The 20,275-nt window shown below is 37.5% G+C and overlaps 1 protein-coding gene across 6 annotated transcripts in view; it reads right to left on the reverse strand.

Moving 5' to 3' along the window:
* The window catches only part of LOC18422794 (serine/threonine-protein phosphatase PP1), a 31,266-nt gene extending 14,077 nt beyond the window's left edge, over positions 1-17,189 (reverse strand). For 3 of the 6 annotated variants that reach the window (XM_088872538.1, XM_088872537.1, XM_088872539.1), the window contains exons 1-2: positions 16,802-17,189; positions 15,948-16,042 (exon numbers count right to left, since the gene is read on the reverse strand). Coding sequence is in view for 3 of the 6 variants with exons in the window: in XM_011626288.3 (XP_011624590.1) it covers positions 16,802-16,979 (178 nt within the window). In the remaining 3 variants the exon portion in view is untranslated. The remainder of the gene's footprint in view (positions 1-15,947; positions 16,043-16,801) is intronic. The other 3 variants (XM_011626288.3, XM_088872535.1, XM_088872536.1) reach the window with 1 other exon arrangement.
* Positions 17,190-20,275: the final 3,086 nt, after the last annotated feature.

Here is a 20,275-nt window from a genome sequence, read left to right on the forward strand (position 1 = left end):
ATACAAAATATTTTATAAATGAGCCCATATAAATGACCAAAATGCTTAAAGTTTCATTTTGTATTTCAGTGGAGTACATGGGCCTAGATGCTTAAACTTCATTACGTAGAGGATAGGCCTAAATTGCATGTAGCACATGATGCAATTTAGTATTTGCTTAAGCCGAAATTTTCATTTTATACATGAAATTTAGGAAACTTATGCCCTCACTGAGTGTATGGCCCTTAATAGAGCAGAATGGTGAACCAAGTTTCGTGTAGCCAACCCCAGTTAGTTGGGAAAAGGATTCGATGATGATGATGATAACATGCTTGAATTTCAATGGAGTATATGGCCCCAATAAAGGATAAAAGCTTTATGATATCCCACATTAGGCTATGTAAGGAAAGAATAGAGGTCACAAGCTCTATAAATGACTTCTTCCATGAATACAATAGCATTCTCCATCACTCGACATGGGGTGGGCCCCTCCACGACAATGTGTGGGGCCCTTGTAAAGTAAAAGTTTTTTGAAAATAATAAATTATGAAACTAATTGAAGTAAAATCAAAACAAAATGCAAAGTTGAACTGGTTCTTGATAGGAACCGGTCCAGTTCTTAACAAAACCGGCCAGTTCCTAAAGTGAATCAGCCGGTTCTTAGGGGAACTGGTCGTTTCCCAATATATAGTAGGAATTGGAACAATCCCCCCAATTCCCAATCCGGATCGAGCGATTCCGATCCGGATCGATGTTTGTTTAAAATCTTGTTTCAAAGTACCCACAATTGTCGACATGCGACATTAGCCTTGAAGTGGAGTGTCGAGGTAACAGTGGCACAAAAGAAAAGAAAAGAACAAAAAACAAAGGCCATGAAAGTGACAGATCATGTCCCACAAAGAAAGAAGCCCTCTGCATGGCCTCCCTAGTGAAGAACGCAAAATCCTTTTCAGTAGTAGTGACACCATAGAATTCATGAGCACCATCCCAGTTATGCTAGTAATCTCTTCACTATAATGTACGTGTTCTTTTTGGGTAAGGGCAAATTTCTACAAGCTTACTAGATAAATAACCACCATCCATCATCAAGGAAACCCATAAGAGGTGCACAAATGGGTAAACTCAGAAACAGTAGCGAAACTCTTTTCACAGTCATCTTGGCCTCCAATGTTGAACTGTGGTTTAACACTGAGGGGGGCTTGGACCCCATACAATTCTTGTACGAATTGGTTTGAGAAAGAGAGGAATCTTAAAGTAAAACTACAGAATCGGCCACTGTTTGAAGAAACAGATTCAATCAACAATTATATTGTTAAGACTTGTAAGGAATGAACTCCAGGATATATCAACCACAGATTTATTGACAATAGCATGCTAATGGCAACTTGCAAAGATTACAATACCCCATTACAAACAATCATTAAAATTTTAATTTTTAATTTACAAAATAAGGTATCTTACAAATTATTATTTTAACTTATAAGTTCATGATCCAAATATTTTATCATATAAGGGCTTTTTGGGTGTACTCGATATTCATTGTTTCAACAAAATGAATCACGATAATGAACTATTTGTTGTTTGGTAGTGTCCATCATAAAACTAATTAAAACAAACTCGTAGTTAGTTTTACATACAAGTTTTATCTTTTCAAAAAGTTGTTAACTCAGGCCACGCACTTTTCGTCTCCGGTGGAGAGCAAAGGAAAAGCGCTCTTTCATGGTTACTCTCTCTCTCTCACCATTCTCTATCTAAACACTATTAGATCTCTCCCTCTCACTCTCTAAACACGGTTATTCGTTGTCTCAAACTCTGTTACCCTCTCTCTAAAACTCCACCTCCCTCTCTCTCTCTCTCTCAAACACCTAAAATTCTCTGTAAACAACATTGCTCCTCTCTCTCTCTCTCTCAGTTTCTCTCTCCCTATGAAATGGCGAAGAACCTAAAATGATGCTTTTTCTCTTCACAAACTCAGAAGGCAAGTTTTGCTGGAAATGTAAATCCTCAGCTATTTTTCTCAGAGACTTTGATTTTATAACTCTGAAAAATAGGAGGATTAGTTAGTTTCTAAATAAATAGCAGGATTAGTTGACAGAGTCTCTGAGATTTTTTGTGATGTTTGTGAGATTTGATAGTAATTATTTGCCAAAAATTGTATTGCGGAGATTTTTCACAGCAATGCAATATTTTGTTTGGATGAATATGTAAAATCGATTAAAAATAACAGTTAGTTGAGAGAAACTCGTGAAATTTGGGTGAGATTTGATAACAATTATCTGTCATATTTTGCTGAGATTTCCGCAGAAATTTTGCTAGAAAAGTATGACAATATTTGCACAAATAGAAGAGAAGAATGATGCAACCAGAACTTGTTATTTAGGGGCAGAGAAAACCCATTTCGCAGGGTAGGAAGCAGTTTCATGGAGAGCTTGGACATTGTTTTCTTGAGGCAATGGTGATTAGATGGGGTTTATCAATGCCGGATTGAGACTCTTTTGTGCTGATCTTTTGTGTAAGGTCAGTATTTGTAGATAGGAAGATTAGGCTGTGTTGTGAGGAAGACAGAGCCATTGAAGTGCTATTCATGCTCGCTAGTGCCGATTTTTGCCGAAAAAAGAGTCATTTGACAGCAATTTGTTGAGATTTGGGTGTAATTTCTTGACATTTGACAGTAGTTTTTGCCATACTTTGCTGCGACTTTTCACAGCAATTTTTCAAGACCAATATGGCAATATTTGGTTTAAGTGACTATGAAAACTCACTGAAAAATAATAGTGATTTATGATTTTGTTTAGCTGACGAGTCAAATATAAATATCTGATTCGAGTTCATAAATCTCTGAGATTTATGATTTGAATAACTGATTCTTGAATCAGCAAATTATAATAATGCAAATGTATGTAAATGGATGAATAGGGCCCAAAGTGCTCCAGGTTTTTATTGAGAGAACACCAAAAATGGTGAGATCCAGAAATGGTTTTGGTGGGGAGACTCTGGAGGGAGTCTGAGTTGGGGCATTCTCTAGCCAACGAGGAGGTAACAAGGAACTCAATGAATGTCAATATAGTGAAATAGGGTCACAGAGTGCAATTTGATGGCACATAACACAATTTTTGAGTCTTTGTCAATCCTAGAATATTGTATAGCACTAAATGCCCTGAACTTGTACAGTAATATTGGATACTGATGATTATAACCATAATAAAAGCTTTGAGTTATAAATGAGGTGCATGATAACATCACAACGGAACAAGTTGTGTCAAGGAAATGACAAGGAAACAATAGGAAAGAACTCGAATTCACCTCAACCAAGAGGCCAACATGGTGCACATCACAGCTCATTAGTGCAACAGCCCCAGCATTAACCTCCCTAAAAGCATGCTGGAAATGAACACATCTCAATGTTAAAAAATGCTGTAGTCTCATATGTATCCTCAAATACATCAATAGATGCCAAGACACCTAAGTCACCCTCTTTGCCCGACTAAATGACATCCAAGCAGTCCCCTTCAACCACCCAAGGAACTTTAATCTCCCATAGGCGTAACATAATCTTGTCAACAGAGCCCAAGCTTCGGCACATCAGGGGTCACAAAAGTCTATAGGATCCAAGAAAGTCATCATCATCATCAACAAGTCCTAACAAGGTTGGATTGCCATGAAAGCTCCCATCAAAATTGAGCGATCAAGGAGTTCGGCATGGTCCTATCGATCCATGACAAGGGCAAGTAGTGCTCAACAGTGCAAAGGCATCAACTTTCAATTCCAATGGCAGTAGACACTTGATTGCCAAAAATAGCACCATGTGACAAACCTGTTCATGAACAAACTTCTCCTGAACTCTCTCCCTCAGGAACAACTACACTAAAGTTGGACATTTTACGGTAATGATTCCTCTCGATAGAAATTTTGTATAAATGAATCGCCGGGTAACAATCAAAAGAAAAGACTATATTTTATTAATTGGCCCATGTATGTACAAGTATATCTTCTACAAAGTCTTCCCAAATGCTGCTAAAGTGAAGATTCCACCAAAGATGTTTGGCCAAAATATCCAGTGATCTCATTGCTTTATCACAAGAAGTTTTTGGAAGAAAAACAGCGACACCGTAACTGAAAAATGAGTCAGCACTTCAGGCTAACAGCTAACACGTCCAGCCAATGTCACTAAGCTACTCTCAAAGATTTTTTCTTTTTTTGTCAGCCATGCCAAGCCCTTAACGTTCACCATTCAGAAGTGTGTCCATATCTTCACCATATATATAAATTTGAGACACATCTGCTCATAATTTAAACATGTGTGGAGAATTTCAGGCATGCATAGCTAGAAGTTGGCCACTCCCATCAATACATTAGGCATTCGTGTAATTGTTATATTTATTCTTATTCATTCATAATATAAGTTTCCTGAAAATTTTAGTGAGCCCGCAAGAACGAAATCTATATTTTCTTCCACAGGTAAAACCCATGCTAGGAGTATTTTTTGGGACCCCAAATTTTAGGGATGTAACCAACTCAAAACACCCTGAAAAATATATATAAATAAATAAAACTGATTAGACCATCAAACTTTTGGACAGTCAGATATAGGTGTTTAGGAACTCAAAAGTATTTTTCTATTTTGAAGAACTTATCTAGTGTTCTGAAGTGAATCCCAAAATTTTACATCCAGAAAATCTTTCTAAATGGGTCTTTTGCCTGAGAAAACAAGTGTACAATTTGCTCCGATTGGACTACAGTATACACACCAAAAACTTTTATAACCATTATAGGGTCATGCCATGTTTAGGACATCATCTATTGGGGGAGGCACGTATGAAAGTCGTCTCCATGTCAGATGAAAACACCTAAACTCATACTGTTGTAACATGGCCCATAACATGATAGTCAACTTCAATCTAAACACAATACGTGCTGACAGCGATTCATCTCCCATCTGGAAGCTGCAAAAATCATCATCATCCCAGCCTTTTACCAACTATGTGGGGTCGGCTGTGGGAGCTGCAAAAATATTAGCCCAAATATAAGGCATGTAAAAGAAACTAGTGGCATCCACTCTAATCCAAATAGAACCATGATAAAGAGGAAACAGCCATTGCAAACGAAAATGGATAGATGCTCCACTAATTTCATTTTCTTCAGGCACAAGGTGCACATATTGCCTTCTTTCAGCACATGATGCACATAAACATGCTTGTCTAAAAAGTGTTAATAATGCTGGAACCCTCCTTACATCAAGGGGAGAGGCGACCGTCTCACCTGAAAATGCTATATAGAAGGATATTGAGGATTACTGAGGTTAAACTCCCCCAACTCTCACTTATCCAAATTGACTTATCGAAGTACCTCATCAGTATAAAATCCCCTTCCAGAGCAATCATAAGGCTGGATTCATAGGCACCAAGACACACTCCGACCAACTCTGTCAAAAACACTATTCAAGCATCAAGTTGCCTGCCATCCTCATCAAGCCTAGAAGAAGCTCCATCAGTTCAATAGCCATTCATTCGTACTGCCATCTTAATACCCCCTCATATTCCCCTAGCCTATGCCCACAACCCAACAAAATACCTCGACTATCCTAACCATTAATCACACCCCAAATGGGAACATGACCTAATCGCCTCAGAGTTCAGACCACTAACTCGTCCACTATCTAATCCATTGCACAAAATCAGCCAAAGAGTACTCGATAGGAGCCTCACCTACTACACACACCACCCTACTTTAAATTCAACATGTTCCAACGAACAAAAATAAATGCCAACTCTATAGATGCGCTGGACCCCCTTTCCCTTACACCAACAAGTATCCATGCATAGAAACCATTTTGAAACCTTCCATGAACCTAAATAGCAATGAGGGATATACAGAACCCACCTGAAAAACAAGCCAATAGCATGCTCCATGACAGAGCAGCTGCATTTTCCACATTTATTTGTCATTAGGAAACTAAAGCAATCAAACCCAAATTTACTGATCAAGCATAATTCAAGAAGAAAGCATTTTCTTCTCATTCACTGTTAGGAAAAAAGCACATGTCCCTATTCCCCCAAGCTTGGATGGTACCCTCTTTCACTCAAAGATTTCCAAATAATCCAACTAAGTTTTTCCTTCAGTCTCAAGACTAATTGATATTCGAGTTTGGCCTGACCATATTTACCGGAATCTCTCCACCGACCTCACGTTTCCGGTTCCAAAATCCGATTCCGCGTTTCTATTAAGGAATCTCCACAAAAACTGTTTTTCGGAACCAAAGAAACTCGATTCCTTAATTTCGGAATCTCGATTCGACACATCTTTAGAAAACGTTTTTCGGAACCAAGGAAACTCGATTCCTTAATTTCGGAATCTCGATTCGACACATCTTTAGAAAACGTTTTTCGGAACCAAGGAAACTCGATTCGTTAATTTCGGAGTCTAGATTCAACACATCTTTAGAAACCATTAATCGGAACCAAGGAAACTCGATTCTTTAATTTCGGAATCTCGATCCAACACATCTTTGAAAACTTGAACCCGTTAATTGTGGGTAGACGTTCCCAAATATATCGAATCTAGATTCTAGCAAGGATTAAATCTTGATTCCATGTCAAGTAGAAATCTTCCTTCGAATGCTTCTAGTGGTTGCAAGGTTTCATTATTTTACTTGTGCCACCCTAGATGGCCTTTACTTTAAATTTAAACTATTATTGGTAAATACAACACATACAATTAAAAGTAAAACCATGGCGTAGACATAATCCTATTGTCTTTATAATAATCAAGTCAAAATCACAATTTAGGAATACTTGTCTTTTGTATAATGACCACAAGTTCAATAGTCAACACAATAACTTTAAAATTCGACAAACCTTCTGATAAGAGACATCCAATATAGGTTCTAAAGTTGATGAGGCTGAAGATGTGCTTGTGGCTTCCTTCTCCATAAAAAGGAAATCTTGATTCCTGGTAGGGGTCGTCAACCGCATTCCATAGTCCATATTATGGCAATCTAACATGGATCTCTGATTTATATACTTTAAAAAATTGATTCCAAATATGTTAGAATCCCAATTTGAAACAACAACATATCTATGCTCCACATATGTCAAAAACTCGATTCCATAGATGTGGGAAACTGGATTCCACATATTAAAGAATCTTGACTCCTGGAGTGTCGATTCCAGGGGGATGCGAATCCTGATTCCAAAGATGACGGAATCTCGATTCCATAGGTGGATGAAACTTGGATCTATTTCGGTCAAAACGCGATTCTCAAAAACTAGGAATCTTGTTCCTAGCAATTCCTATTGTACGAACAACAATTCCTAAGACAAGAATCTTCAAGCCGACTGCGATTCCGCGATTCTGGTTCCTAAAACGATTCGGGTTCCCAAGCGTTTCCAACAACTATGGGCTTGACCTCCTTCCTGGTGTCCAACAAGCTTTGCAAAACCAAACTCCCCCTAGATTGGAACCAATGTTACATGATACGAGCAACAAAAACCAGTCGTAGCACACCCCAAAGGGATTCAACACAACATACTAAGAATTACCAAATATAGCAAAACATATGTAAACTACCTAAAACTTCCACCAGATTAGTGACACCCCCTCTGAATGCACATACAAAAACATCTTATAAAGTGCATGCTTTCAAAGATGCCTCAACTTTTCCAAACAAATAGTAGTTGTATTATTTCAGTATTAGTATATGTCAATATGTTACATGAGAAACAACTGAAATGCCAAGGTAGCACTGCTTGCAACTTCCTCTCAAGATAAATAGTGTGTACCAATATGGAATATAGTATTTCACGAAAAACCAAATAATAATCCACATCGGCGTTTATGGAAACACTAAACCTACCCTTGTTTCAAAATCTAAATTAACGTTTACAAAAAGGGAGAAATAAGACACCTAATCACAATCTCGTGATTAACCACCTGACATAAAAGAAGAAAATATATACACTGAACATAAATAAGAAGGCAAAACCAAAGTTCAATAAAACGGATTCGGGCGCCTAGGCGATTTGGGTGCCCGGCCGCCTAGGCGGGCGCCCAGGGACAAGGAGCCCCCAACAATATCAAACACCCCCCCCCCCTACCCCAAACATAAAAAATAAGGGAGTTCTTAGAGCTAGTTTATAGCCTTAAGGAGTTTTTAGGGCAATTTTAAAGCCCCAAACTCCTCGTGATCATGAAATACTCCTCGTGATCATGAAATAGACAAAACAAATCAATAAAAGAATACGATATATACTCAATTTCATCGTCCAAGTGAGAAAAAAATACATAAATCACCCAAAAAATCAATCTTTTAACTACAAACATGTAAACATATCGTAAAAGAACAAACACATGATTCATAACATAGTGTGTTGTAGCAAAATAAAATCAAAATCATCTTTCAAATATGATAATACTTCAAAAATATCAAAATCAAATCGGTGTTGGTGCAAACCTCGTCTATTGTGTCGCCAAAAGTCCTCAAAATAAACTATTAGACGCTCCGAATCCACCTACGAACTATTGTCTTCGTTTTGGGAAGAAATCGGAAAAATATAAAATTTATCAATCTTTCAATAAATCACAAAATAGTGGTTTTTGAGGGGTTTTCCTCACCCTAAAGGCCACGGATTGGGTTTAGAATACCCCCTAAAACCCTTTTTCCCCCTTTTTAGGGGGAAAAATTACGTAGTTTTACCCTCACCCGAGGGTTTTTTTCCACCACTCGAAAAATGTCACGGGGCAGCACCTAGGCGGCAGCCTAGACAATAGCGCATAGGCGGTGCCCAGACCGCCTAGGCAAGCGCCCAGAAGCAAAACGCCTTATGCTCCCGCCCAGACCGCGCCTAGGCGTTTTTAAAATTTTTCTGCCTAGGAGGTCAAGCGGCCAAAGTTTTGAACTATGGGCAAAACATAACTGAGATTTGATAAAGTTATGAAACAAATCATGACAAGCGTAACAGAAAAATTCGAAAGACCAGAATAAGACTTTTTATACAATTCTAAACATTCGCAAAAAAATTAACCGCCACAAAAATGAACACAACAGAACTGCGCACATCCACGTAGATGCATGCGCATGAATCTGTACTACCCATGAATGCATATGAGCATGACTGGTTGGTTATGAAAATTGCCAAAATCACGACTCCTTACCCATAAAAATAACGAATTAAAAAGAATTGAAAAAAAGAAACCAAAACAAACGAAAGTAAGATGAACTAGAAGTTCATAGCCCAACAGAGTGTGAGATAACCACAAAGAAGAATTTAGAACTATAAAGATAGTATAAACCAACATAGTAAATGATCAAATAAAGATATGTAAAAAAGGAAAAAGTACCACAAAGCTACATGGAAAAGAAAACCATAATTCCTTTTTCTTTTCTTTTTTTTGAACTAGCAAAACATAATCAAAAGTAAGAACAGTACATAGGAAGTGACAGACAATCACAAGCACAAGTTACAAATAATATGGTACAAGACTACAAAACAAGAGATGTGAAAGATATTAGGCAAATTAAAGAGCAAAAATAAAAAGAAAGTGAAAAAAACAAAGAATTTGATAAAAAGAGTCTCAAAAAAAAATAATTATATTAAAAAGAAAACGTATAAAATCAATCGACAAACAAAAGCAATGAAACAAAACTTAAGAGTGCATAAACATTAGATAAATGAAAATTGATACAAAATGAAAAAGAGAGGTAAAAAAGAAATTTAGCGACAAAAGAAGAAGTCAAAATGGGAAAACCACATAAACCATAATAGCAAGATCAATGTGCTGGGACTCGACCAAGTTTAGTCAGATTTGGCCAAATATCTCAGCCTCGCCCTATGGGAGAGACGGAGTTTGCCCGAGTTGTGTATAGTGTGTAACACTGGGGGGTACTAAAAACAATTAAAAATTTTCAAAAAATCTAAAAGAATGTGATATTGATCTATAATATTTTTGTGTATGATTTATATGTTTTTGGCAATGATTGGAGAATGTTTCTATCTAGATTTTTTAAAGGAAAAATATCCCCATATCCCCTATTTTTAAGTTCCATATCACAATAGATCCAAAGTTGCAAAACATATCTTGGGGCATAGAAATCTTAGGTCTTATATCTTCTAACCCCCAAGACTAACTTTACCCACATTAATCATAACTTTCTAGCCCAAACAAATTTTATAAAGACAGCCCTTTCTAAACCCCATCCACTCTCGCCTAATTTCTCTTTCTCTCTCCCCCATGACTCTCCCCAAGTCCCTTCTCTCTTTCCCGTGCTTCTCTCTCACTCACTCTCCTCCTATGTTTCCCCAAACCCCCGTCTCTCTCCCCTTAAAGTTCACCAACCCCTCTCTCTCCTCCCGTATTTCTCCAAACCCTCTCTCTCTCTCTCTCCCCGTGGTTCCCCAACCCCTCTCTCTCCCTATGTTTCCCCAAAATGTCTAGCTCTGCCAAATTTATAGCACACGATCAGCTCTGCAAATGCCCATCTCTCTCTCTCTCTCTCTCTCTCTCTCTCTCTCCTTTAAAGGTATCTTGTTGGAGGCCTCTCTGTCTCTAGACTCTCTACCCAACCACTCCTTGCCCAAAACCACACATCTCTTTCTCTCTCTGTCTCAAACTACCCAGAACCCAATCACCATCTCCTCCAATTCACAGCCATGTCCTCTTTCTTCTGGCTCTTCATCGTCTCACTCTCGCTCTCTCTCTCTCTCTCTCTCTAACCACCCAGAACCCAATCACCATCTCCTCCAACTCACAGCCATGTCCTCTTTCTTCTGGCTCTTCATCAACCACCCAGAACCTAATCACCATCTCCTCCAATTCACAGCCATGTCCTCTTTCTTCTGGCTCTTCATCCTTTATTTTCTCTCTCTACAATCCACTGAAGCCCAGCAAACCTACCTCAACAACAACAATTGTCCTGCAACACCAACCTCTCCTACAACCTTGGCTACACTCGCAATGGTATCAGCTCCTCCGGCAAAACCTTCCTCTCTTTCGCTCTCAACCCACCTTCAATTCCCCTAGCTCCATAGCCTATCTCCTGAACTCTGATGCCCAAGAAATTGCAGAGATCAATGGCTTAAGCAACACATCTATGCCCACATATTCACTGGTTATAGCTCCTGTAAATTGCTCATGCTCTGGTTCTTTTTACCAGCACAATGCCTCTTACATCCTCAATCAGGATGATATGTTTTTCACCATAGCCAATAATACTTATGAGGGCTTAATACACTGTTTTTCAATTGCAAAAAAAAACTTTGAAATTACGAAAACAGAGGGGGAGAGAGAGAGAGAGAGAGAGAGAGAGGGATTTGGGGAAACACATGAGGAGACAGGGAGGGGTTGGGGAACCACGGGAGGGAGAGAGGGGGGTTTGGGGAAACACAAGAGGAGAGAGAGGGGTTGGGGAACCCAAGGAGAGAGAGGGGTTTCGGGAAACAGAGGAGAGAGATTGAGAGACACGGGGAGAGAGAGAGAGAGAAGGGGTTTGAGGAGAGTGAAGGGGGGAGAGAGAGAGTGAAGGGGGGAGAGAGAGAGAGCGAGAGAGAGATTGTATGGGGTTTAGAAACGGATGTCCTTCTAAGATATGTTTGGGCTAAAGGAATAGGAATAATGTGAGTAAAATTAATCTAGGGTGTTAGAAGATATAAGACCTAGGATTTCTATGCTCCAAGATATTTTTGAAAGTTTGGGTGTATTGAGATATGAAAACCTAAAAATAAGGGGTACGGGTATATTTTCCCTTTTTTAAAATCCCCCTGAATATAAATATATTTTTCTTTAAATATATTTTATTTTTTCAATTTTTCACATTTTTTTCAATTTATTGAGGCTTTTCAACCATGTGCAGCACTAGGTCGAGTTTAGGACTCAGCTGAGTAACTCGCCTTTGCCAAGGGGCAATTTCCCTGCCTAAGCGAGTCTCAGCACACTAAGCAAAATAAAACCAAATTGAATTCAATATCCAAACAAGAAGAGAGAGTGCATTTCTAAATACCAAAACACGTCAAAATAAGGAAACCAAATCAACAATAAGGTAAACCAACAATAAAAGCACAACTACGACAAAGAAGGTAAGGTAGACTTGGAACTCATTCACTAAATGAATTGCTCATGCAAATTCAAGCAAATGCAGTCTTTGTTCAGGAATAATTTTGCACACATCTAACTGTAGATCTAACTTGCACCAAAACAGATGGCTGGCAATGCACCATATAGGCCCTCCCTCTTCAAAAAATCATTTTTTAAGGATCTTTTTCTCAAATCTTTCATGAGAACATAGGCTAGAGTGAAGAGGACGTGCATGCAAAAAAGACTGTAAAAAGATGTTTCTAACACGAAAATGGGGGGGTGGCAAACCTGTACAGTGTTAACCTATAAGCTTGTTAGCCTATAAGCTCCTGCAAGTATTATCAACACACGCAGCACAATACATACATAGACATCTTCGGTACAGAAAGTTAGGGAACTTATTAGAATTAGAATGCATATCAATTTTAGAAATAACACTTCAATTTTTCAAAAATCTAATTTTTTAGGTTTTTAGAATAAATTTAGTGGAAGAGATTGATACAAGAGAGAAAGAGAGAGAGAGAGAGATTTCAAATGGCCTCATTATATGAACCCTATCTTTAAATTAATATTTTCCTAAATTTATATTAAAGACCATAATGTTATAAAAATAAAAAATATAATTAGACCATTTATTCGTAGTTAAAAAATAGAATGCGATGAAATGTCCCACATCCAAAAAATAGACTATTGAACGGGATGTAATGTCCAACGGTCCAATGACGTGCCCATGCTCCATCCCAATTAGACTATTGAATAGGATGAAATGTTCCACATCCAAAAAATAGCATAAGTTTGATGTGAATAAAAGCCTATTCAGTACCACCCTCGAATGTGTGCTTCAAAAGCATGATGGAGCATGGGCACGTGGCACTAGGGGTGTTTGAAAATATGCTTTTGAAGGAGCATAGGCACGTGGCACTAGGGGTGTGTTTGAAAAAATGGAGCATGGTGGGGCACGTGGCACTAGGGGTGCTTGAAAAGAATGATGGAGCATGGGGCACGTGGCCCTAGGGGGCCATGGTTGACAAAGGCACACGTGGCCATGTGATTGCTGCCATTTTTAAGGAAAAGTACAAAAATACCCTCCACACTTTAAAAAAAAGTGTGATGAAGTCAATACTCGGTTTAATAACACCATAATCAACAGAGTCGGTGAGTTGTGACGTCATAATCAATAAATTCGATGAGACTCGATGAGTTGTGACGTCAAAATCAACAGACTCAGTAAATTGTAATATCATGTTACTGATTTACTGTACAGACAAGGCCAGATCCCATTTATGGCTGGATCCAGAACAGCTCAACCGATACCCAATCCGGATCGTCCGATCTCGAATCGGATCAGCATTTTTTTTAACACTGTATACATGTAATATACACATATTTGCATGTTATTTGTACATAAAATAGATACAATAAATTCTATATTTTTTATTTAGACTACAAAACTAACTAGACCAAATAGTTGGGTCGAGGTCAGCTCCTAGTCCAACTAGGACCCAAATAAGGCGAGTCCTGGTCAAGGTCAACCCGACCCAATTACACCCTTATGCCTGAGAAAGAGTGCCCACACACAAATACGTGCACCAATGGAGTGCGTTGGAGAAGAGATATATACATGTATACATAGGCATATAATGTGTAAGAAATGTGTACGCATACATAAAATACAAAGTCAAACATCATTTATTTAAAGTAGTCAAGACCAGTGTTCAAAAAAACTCCGATCCAATCCTGAACCGGACGATCTGGATCGAGTATCGGCTGAGCCGTTCCAGATCCAACCATAAAACAGGATCCGGCCGTGTGTATACAGTAAATCGATAACATGACGTCACAACTCACCGAGTCTATTGATTATGACATCACAACTCATCGAGTCTCACCGAATCTGTTGATTATGATGTCACAACTCACCAACTCTGTCGATTATGATATTATCAAACCAAGTATTGACTTCATCACACTTCTTTTTAAAGTGTAGAGGGCATGTTTATAATTTTCGTTAAAAATGAGAGCAATCACATGGCCACCTGTGCCTCAGTCAACCATGACCACCTAGTGCCACGTGCCCCATGCTCCATCATTCCTTTCAAGCACCCCTAATGCCACATGCCCCACCATGCTCCATCTTTTCAAAAACCCCTAGTGCCACGTGCCCATGCTCCTTCAAAAGCATCTTTTCAAACACCCCTAGTGCCACGTGCCCATGCTCCATCATGCTTTTAAAGAACACATTCGAGGGTGGTAATGAATAGGCTTTTATTCACATCAAACTTATGTTATTTTTTGGATGTGGGACATTTCATCCCATTCAACAGTCTAATTATATTTTTTACCTAGGAATTGGACATTTCATCCCATTCAATAGTCTAATTAAGATGGAGCATGGGCACGTCATTGGACCGTTGGACATTACATCCCATTCATAAGTCTATTTTTTGGATGTGGGACATTTCATCCCATTCTATTTTTTACCTACGAATAAATGGTCTAATTATATCTTTTATTTTTATAACATGAAGGTCTTTAACATAAATTTAGAAAATATTAATTTAAAGATAGGGTCCATACAATGAGGTCATTTGAAATCTCTCTCTCTCTCTCTCTCTCTCTCTCTCTCTCTCTCTCTCTCTCTACTATCAATCTCTTCTACTAAATTTATTCTAGAAACCTAAAAAATTAGATTTTTGAAAAATTCAAGTGTTATTTCGAAAATTGGTACGCATTCTAATAATTTCTACATTGATAACCAAATCTTGCATTTTATTTATTAATTTATTTGCATTATAAATTATGTAATGTATTATTTTTTCTTACAATTATCAATAATATATTTTAAATTAGATGATATTATAAGATACTTCATCCATGATAATTCTATGATTCTTCTTTTGTGTGATGTAAATTTAATGGTTAACATAAGTTCATACAGGAAAAGAACAACTCAATATTCGCATATTGATGAAAAAAATGAAAGTTAATAATGTAGTACCCCCATTTTTTATTGGATTCCTAAAAATCAACATTTATAATGATTTTTAATAATTTTTTTTTATTTTTTTAGTTGCCGAATCTGACCGACTCGGCCGATTCCCAATCCGAAATGCCAATTCACCGATCCGGATGGGTTTTTGTGGTGCCCGATCAGGGGCACCAATCCGTTTTTTAAACCACTAGTCAAGACACATCATATCATATTATTAATGCAATATACAATAGCAACAACTTCAAATGATTCTCCAGTAATGAAAATTATTCAAATTTTATGTTAGAAGTTAAAACACTTCATCTTCATAGAAAACAAAAAGCTCAAAATACTTGATTGAAGCAAAAGTCAAATGAAAGGAGATTTTCTCAACAGATAAATGGAAAAGGTACATCTCGTGTCATTATTGCAAATAAGCTACTGTGCCAAGTCCATGCCCTATAATGCACAGCACAATCAAACTTTTCGATGGCAGCTAAAACGCAGAAAAGGTGGCACCATATATATTTTCTAGAAGGTACACTGATGTAGATGATTTAAACACTGAAATGGAGCCCCTTTATAGAATTTTCTACCCAGCCCTATAAACAAAATTGCCACTGAGTTTCCCCTCTCTAGACTCCTCGGTTGGTGCAGTTCAGGAGATATGCATTGGCACTTGCAGTCACAGTAATAAACCACTCATATACTTTAAATTTAATATTTTTGTAAACAGATGTATGTGTTTCACTATTCTAGTTTTAAATTAATCAACCAAAACAAGGGATAATTGCAGCAAATGGCAGTTGGCCCACAAGACAGGGAAACCACCTAATGACAACCCAAACATTTCCTAAGCATGCACGATAACAAATGATTCCATGGAATTACAAAACAAAATAAAAGAGTATCAAAGTTTCAATTTTTTTACTTTTTTATGTAAATGGGTTTATTTGTCAGAACTCTGACTTGAAGTTCATCAACCAAAACGAAATGGGGGGAAAATCAAAGAATTCAGCAGTTGACCTGAAACATGACAAACCAACTGATCATAACCAGAAAGAGTTGCCCCTCCAAACCCTAAACAAACACATCATGCGGAAAACACCAAAATACACCAAAGGGAAGGTTAAGAGAGGGGAAGAAAAAAACTAAAATTCCCCCATTTCCTCAATTAAATTCCCTGCCAAGTTGGGCAAAATAAAAATTCCCATAAAGCTAGACAAAAATTCCCATAAGCGTTCTTCACATCAAAAGGAAAAAACTCAGAAGCCCCTTTGCTTAGTCCATCACAAACAACAAAGCCATCACCGAACAACAGGGAAGAAAACAAAAACCTACTTTTACAGAAAAGATACGAATTTCACAGTAGAAGCGCAACGGAAATTTAACAGAAAGGGTTACAGAGAAAAAGAAAAGTCAAAAGAAACCACAAAGAGAATAAAAGCCACTTAAGAGAAATTCATAATCAGGAAAGGAATGTGCTTTCACAGAAAGGGTACAGAGAGGAAGATAGCACAAAGGGAATACCCCAATAACAAAAATCAGGGAATTTTCCTGGTACGAAACAATGAATGTTTACAGAAATGGCAAGACCGAGAGAGAGAGAGAGAGAGTAGGTCAAAAACACCATACTGAAGAAGAGAGAGGGAGTTTGAGAAGCAATATAATTGCTACAGATTCCAATAGGGAGGATCAAAAAGAGGTATATCACCGAGAAAGAGAGTAGAGCGAGAGAGAGAGAAAGGCCATTCTAGAGAGAGAGAGAGAGAGAGAGAGAGATACCGCATATTTTGATGGGTGCCTCAAGCTCGAGGAGGTTGGGCTGTTGCATGAAAATGTCTTTGGAGACGACACAGAGCTGACGGATCTCGGACTCAGAGAGCTGGACCTGCTTTCCTGACCTTGTTCCTCTCACCTCAAGAAGCCTAGCAATGATATCATCGAGTACCACAGGATCCATTCGCCCACTCTCTCTCTTTCTCTCTCTAGACCTCACATGCCCGCACAGATCCCACTCTATCAGAGAAACCTATCAATCCACAGGGGTTGAGAGATGGAGATGGATGGGGAAAGATATCAGAAGAGAGAGAAAGTAGAGAGATGGAGATGGATGGGGAAAGATATCAGAAGAGAGAGAAAGTAGAGAGAGAGAGAAGGGTTCGCGTCCGTCGGCTGCCGATGGTCCCCTTTATTTTAATTTATTCACATTCGCCTTTTGCCCTCCCATGAGAACTTTTCAAACATTCTCAAAGAGGGTTGCAGATTTATAGAAAGAAGAATCTTTCTCCAATAAAAGAGAGGGGATGAAACGCGACGGTACAGAGAGAGAGAGAGAGAGAGAGAGAAAGGGAGAGGGTTTTGAGATATTGCCGAGAGAGAGAGTGAGGGGAGGAGATTGAGACGCGATTTAGAGAGAGAAAGATTGAGAGATGCTTCTTTCTCTCTCTATGAGGCGTGGGACGGCAGGATGTTCCTAGTACAAGGCTTATGGGCTTCGTGAGAAGGGCACAAGGGCTCGTACCCGGCTGGGCCGTTTTAAGGCGCTAGCGCAGGGCCCATGGCCGAGCAATGTACGCTCCCAACCCAGCCTGCGTGCTTTATATGATTGCTCGAGCCCGGCCCAAAAGATGTTCAGCCCGATGGCTTGTGGCTGGCTCATTCTTGATGAAAGCCCTAAGCTGCCAAGCGTGCTGAGCCGGGTTCAGTCCAAATTTCTATTCTAAGAATGGGCCGAGCTCGCACCCAAACATTTCAGGCTAAGCTAGGCCTTTGGGACATTTTAGTTTGGAACATTTTAGTTTGGATCATTGGATTTGGGCTGCCAGGATTACCGTTTGACGGCAATGATCCAAACTAAAATTCTAATATTGGAATCCCGATCATGTAATTAGCCAATCATAAGTGAGTTTGAACAATGAAACAAGCAACAAGCACGAGAAATACCACATAAAAATACACCCATTACATGAACAAAAAGATTTACATAGTTCACCTTAAAGGATCGTTTGAGCGCATAGATTATGGAGAATAGATTTTTAATATCTTAAATATTATTAAAATCCATTGTTTAGTTTGCTCAATGGCAACGATACGAAGATTCTATGAAAATTAAATCTTAAAAAATTACTTAACTTTTTCACGATTTCATTTCCACTCCAAAATATGTTCTTTTGACTTTCCAAGGCCCGTGGATTTTACTCGTAGGCCTCTCGACCTAAAACTTAGGGCATGTTTGGTAGTTATGAAAAAATTTTCATGTGAAAATCATATTATGCACGTTTGGTATGCGGCAAATACAAAGAACTATCTCACCCAGAAAAAAAAATACGAAGAACTATATCAAATATTAGGGAGAGAATGTATCTAAGAAAATTTTAGAAAGACAAACTATCTCGAAATTTGTAGAGAGAGAAACTATCCCAAATTTTAAGTTTTAGAGAAAAAGTATATTAAAATTTTAAAAAGAGAAAGTACCAAAAAGTTAGAGAGATAAACTATCTCAAATTTTTAGTTTTAGAGAGAGATAGAATCTTAAAACTTTAAACTGAAAAACTATATCAAATTTTAGAGAGAGAGTAGCTGAAATTGTTACAGAGAAAAACAATTTTAAAATTTTTGAAAAGAGAAACTTTATCAAATTTTAAATTTTAGAGAGAAGTATTTTAAAATTTTAGAGAGAGAACTATCAAATTTAAAAACAAACTACCTAAAAATTTTAGATAGAGAAATATCTCAAATTTTGAGCTTTAGAGAGAGATAATATATTAAAACTTTAAAGAGAAACCATATCAAATTTCACAAAGATACCATCTGAAATTTTTAGAGAGAGTAACTATCTCAAAAATTTTAGAGATAAATTATATCGAATTTTAAATTTTAGAGAGAGAAAGTATATTAAAATTTTAGAAAGAGAAACTATATTAAATTTAGAAGGAGAGAGACTGCGTGAAAATTTTTAGAGAAAGAAACTATCTCAAAATTTTTAGAAAGAGACTATCTCAATTTTTGAGTTCTAGAGAGAGAAAGTAAAAATTTTAAAGAGTAAAATTATATCAAATTTTGTTACCAAACAATGAATATGGAAATGATGGTAAGGAATAGGACCGAGAATTTTTTGGATAGTCCGAAACCACCCAGATACGGATCTGGATCCAAAGTTTTGGATCAATCCAGAATATGCGGATCTAGATTCGAATCTCAATTCCAATTTTGTATATTCTAAAATTTAAATATATTTTATAATAATTATATATATTATATATACGGTATGTTTGATGACCCCGATTATCTTGATATTTCAAGATTTTAGAAAATTCAGATTTCCTATAGTCTGGTAAGCTAGAAAATGCTTTTGATGGCACCAAACCAAAGCTAAAAATATTCAAATAAGACCCTTAGATCACGATCCTCCAAAAAAAAAAAAAAAAAAGCAAGTTCCACTTGAATTTTTTGCGATACTGATAAACACTAACTTGCGGGTTAGTGTTGTATTGTAATCTCTGCTTGGAATGATCTCTTGCCCTGCCTCAACTTGGGGCTTCTTTTATATCATGGGTTTCTAGGTTTTTATCCTTTAACTTGGCGTTTGAGTGTTTGATTACAGGTGCAATGCAATTTGCAAAATCATTTCTAATTTATGAGTTTCCTTTCACTTCGTGAGATTCTCTTGGTCGTGCCTCTTACGACAGAGTTTTGCAAGTTCTCATGATTTAGGGTAGGTGCCCTACGCTTATCGGTTGCATCTTCCTGTTTTACTTCAGGAGCTGATAACTTCTCTTTAAGCACATTGGCAGAGATTCAGAATTACCATAGACAGTCAAACACAGCTAAAAAACCACCAATTAATATAATATACAATCTTGATATGTGGAAAGCCAACGCGGCCTATATACAGATTTTTTTTAAATTTGAATAGTTAAATACTATTTCATCAAACATACCCATATAAATTAATAAATATACAAAGTATATATATATATATATATATATATATATATATTATTTTAAAAAACAAGTTGGATCCAGATTGGATTCACCTATACCCGAATTCGACCCGGATTACTATTTGGATTTAAAATTTGGATTCTGATCTGAATTTTGGATCCAAATATTGGATCTATACCCGAGCCAGATAAGATCTGAAATTTTGGGTTTCAGATCTGGATCAGGTAAATTCTCAGCCCTAGCAAGGAATCAATGCATTTTGTGTTGTATATCCAAACAAGAGATTTGAGGAATCCATGACAAGAATCCTTG

The sequence above is a fragment of the Amborella trichopoda genome, chromosome 7, assembly GCF_054954075.1.
Source record: "Amborella trichopoda isolate Santa Cruz 75 chromosome 7, AtrichopodaSantaCruz75HAP2 v2.0, whole genome shotgun sequence".
NCBI lineage: Eukaryota > Viridiplantae > Streptophyta > Magnoliopsida > Amborellales > Amborellaceae > Amborella > Amborella trichopoda.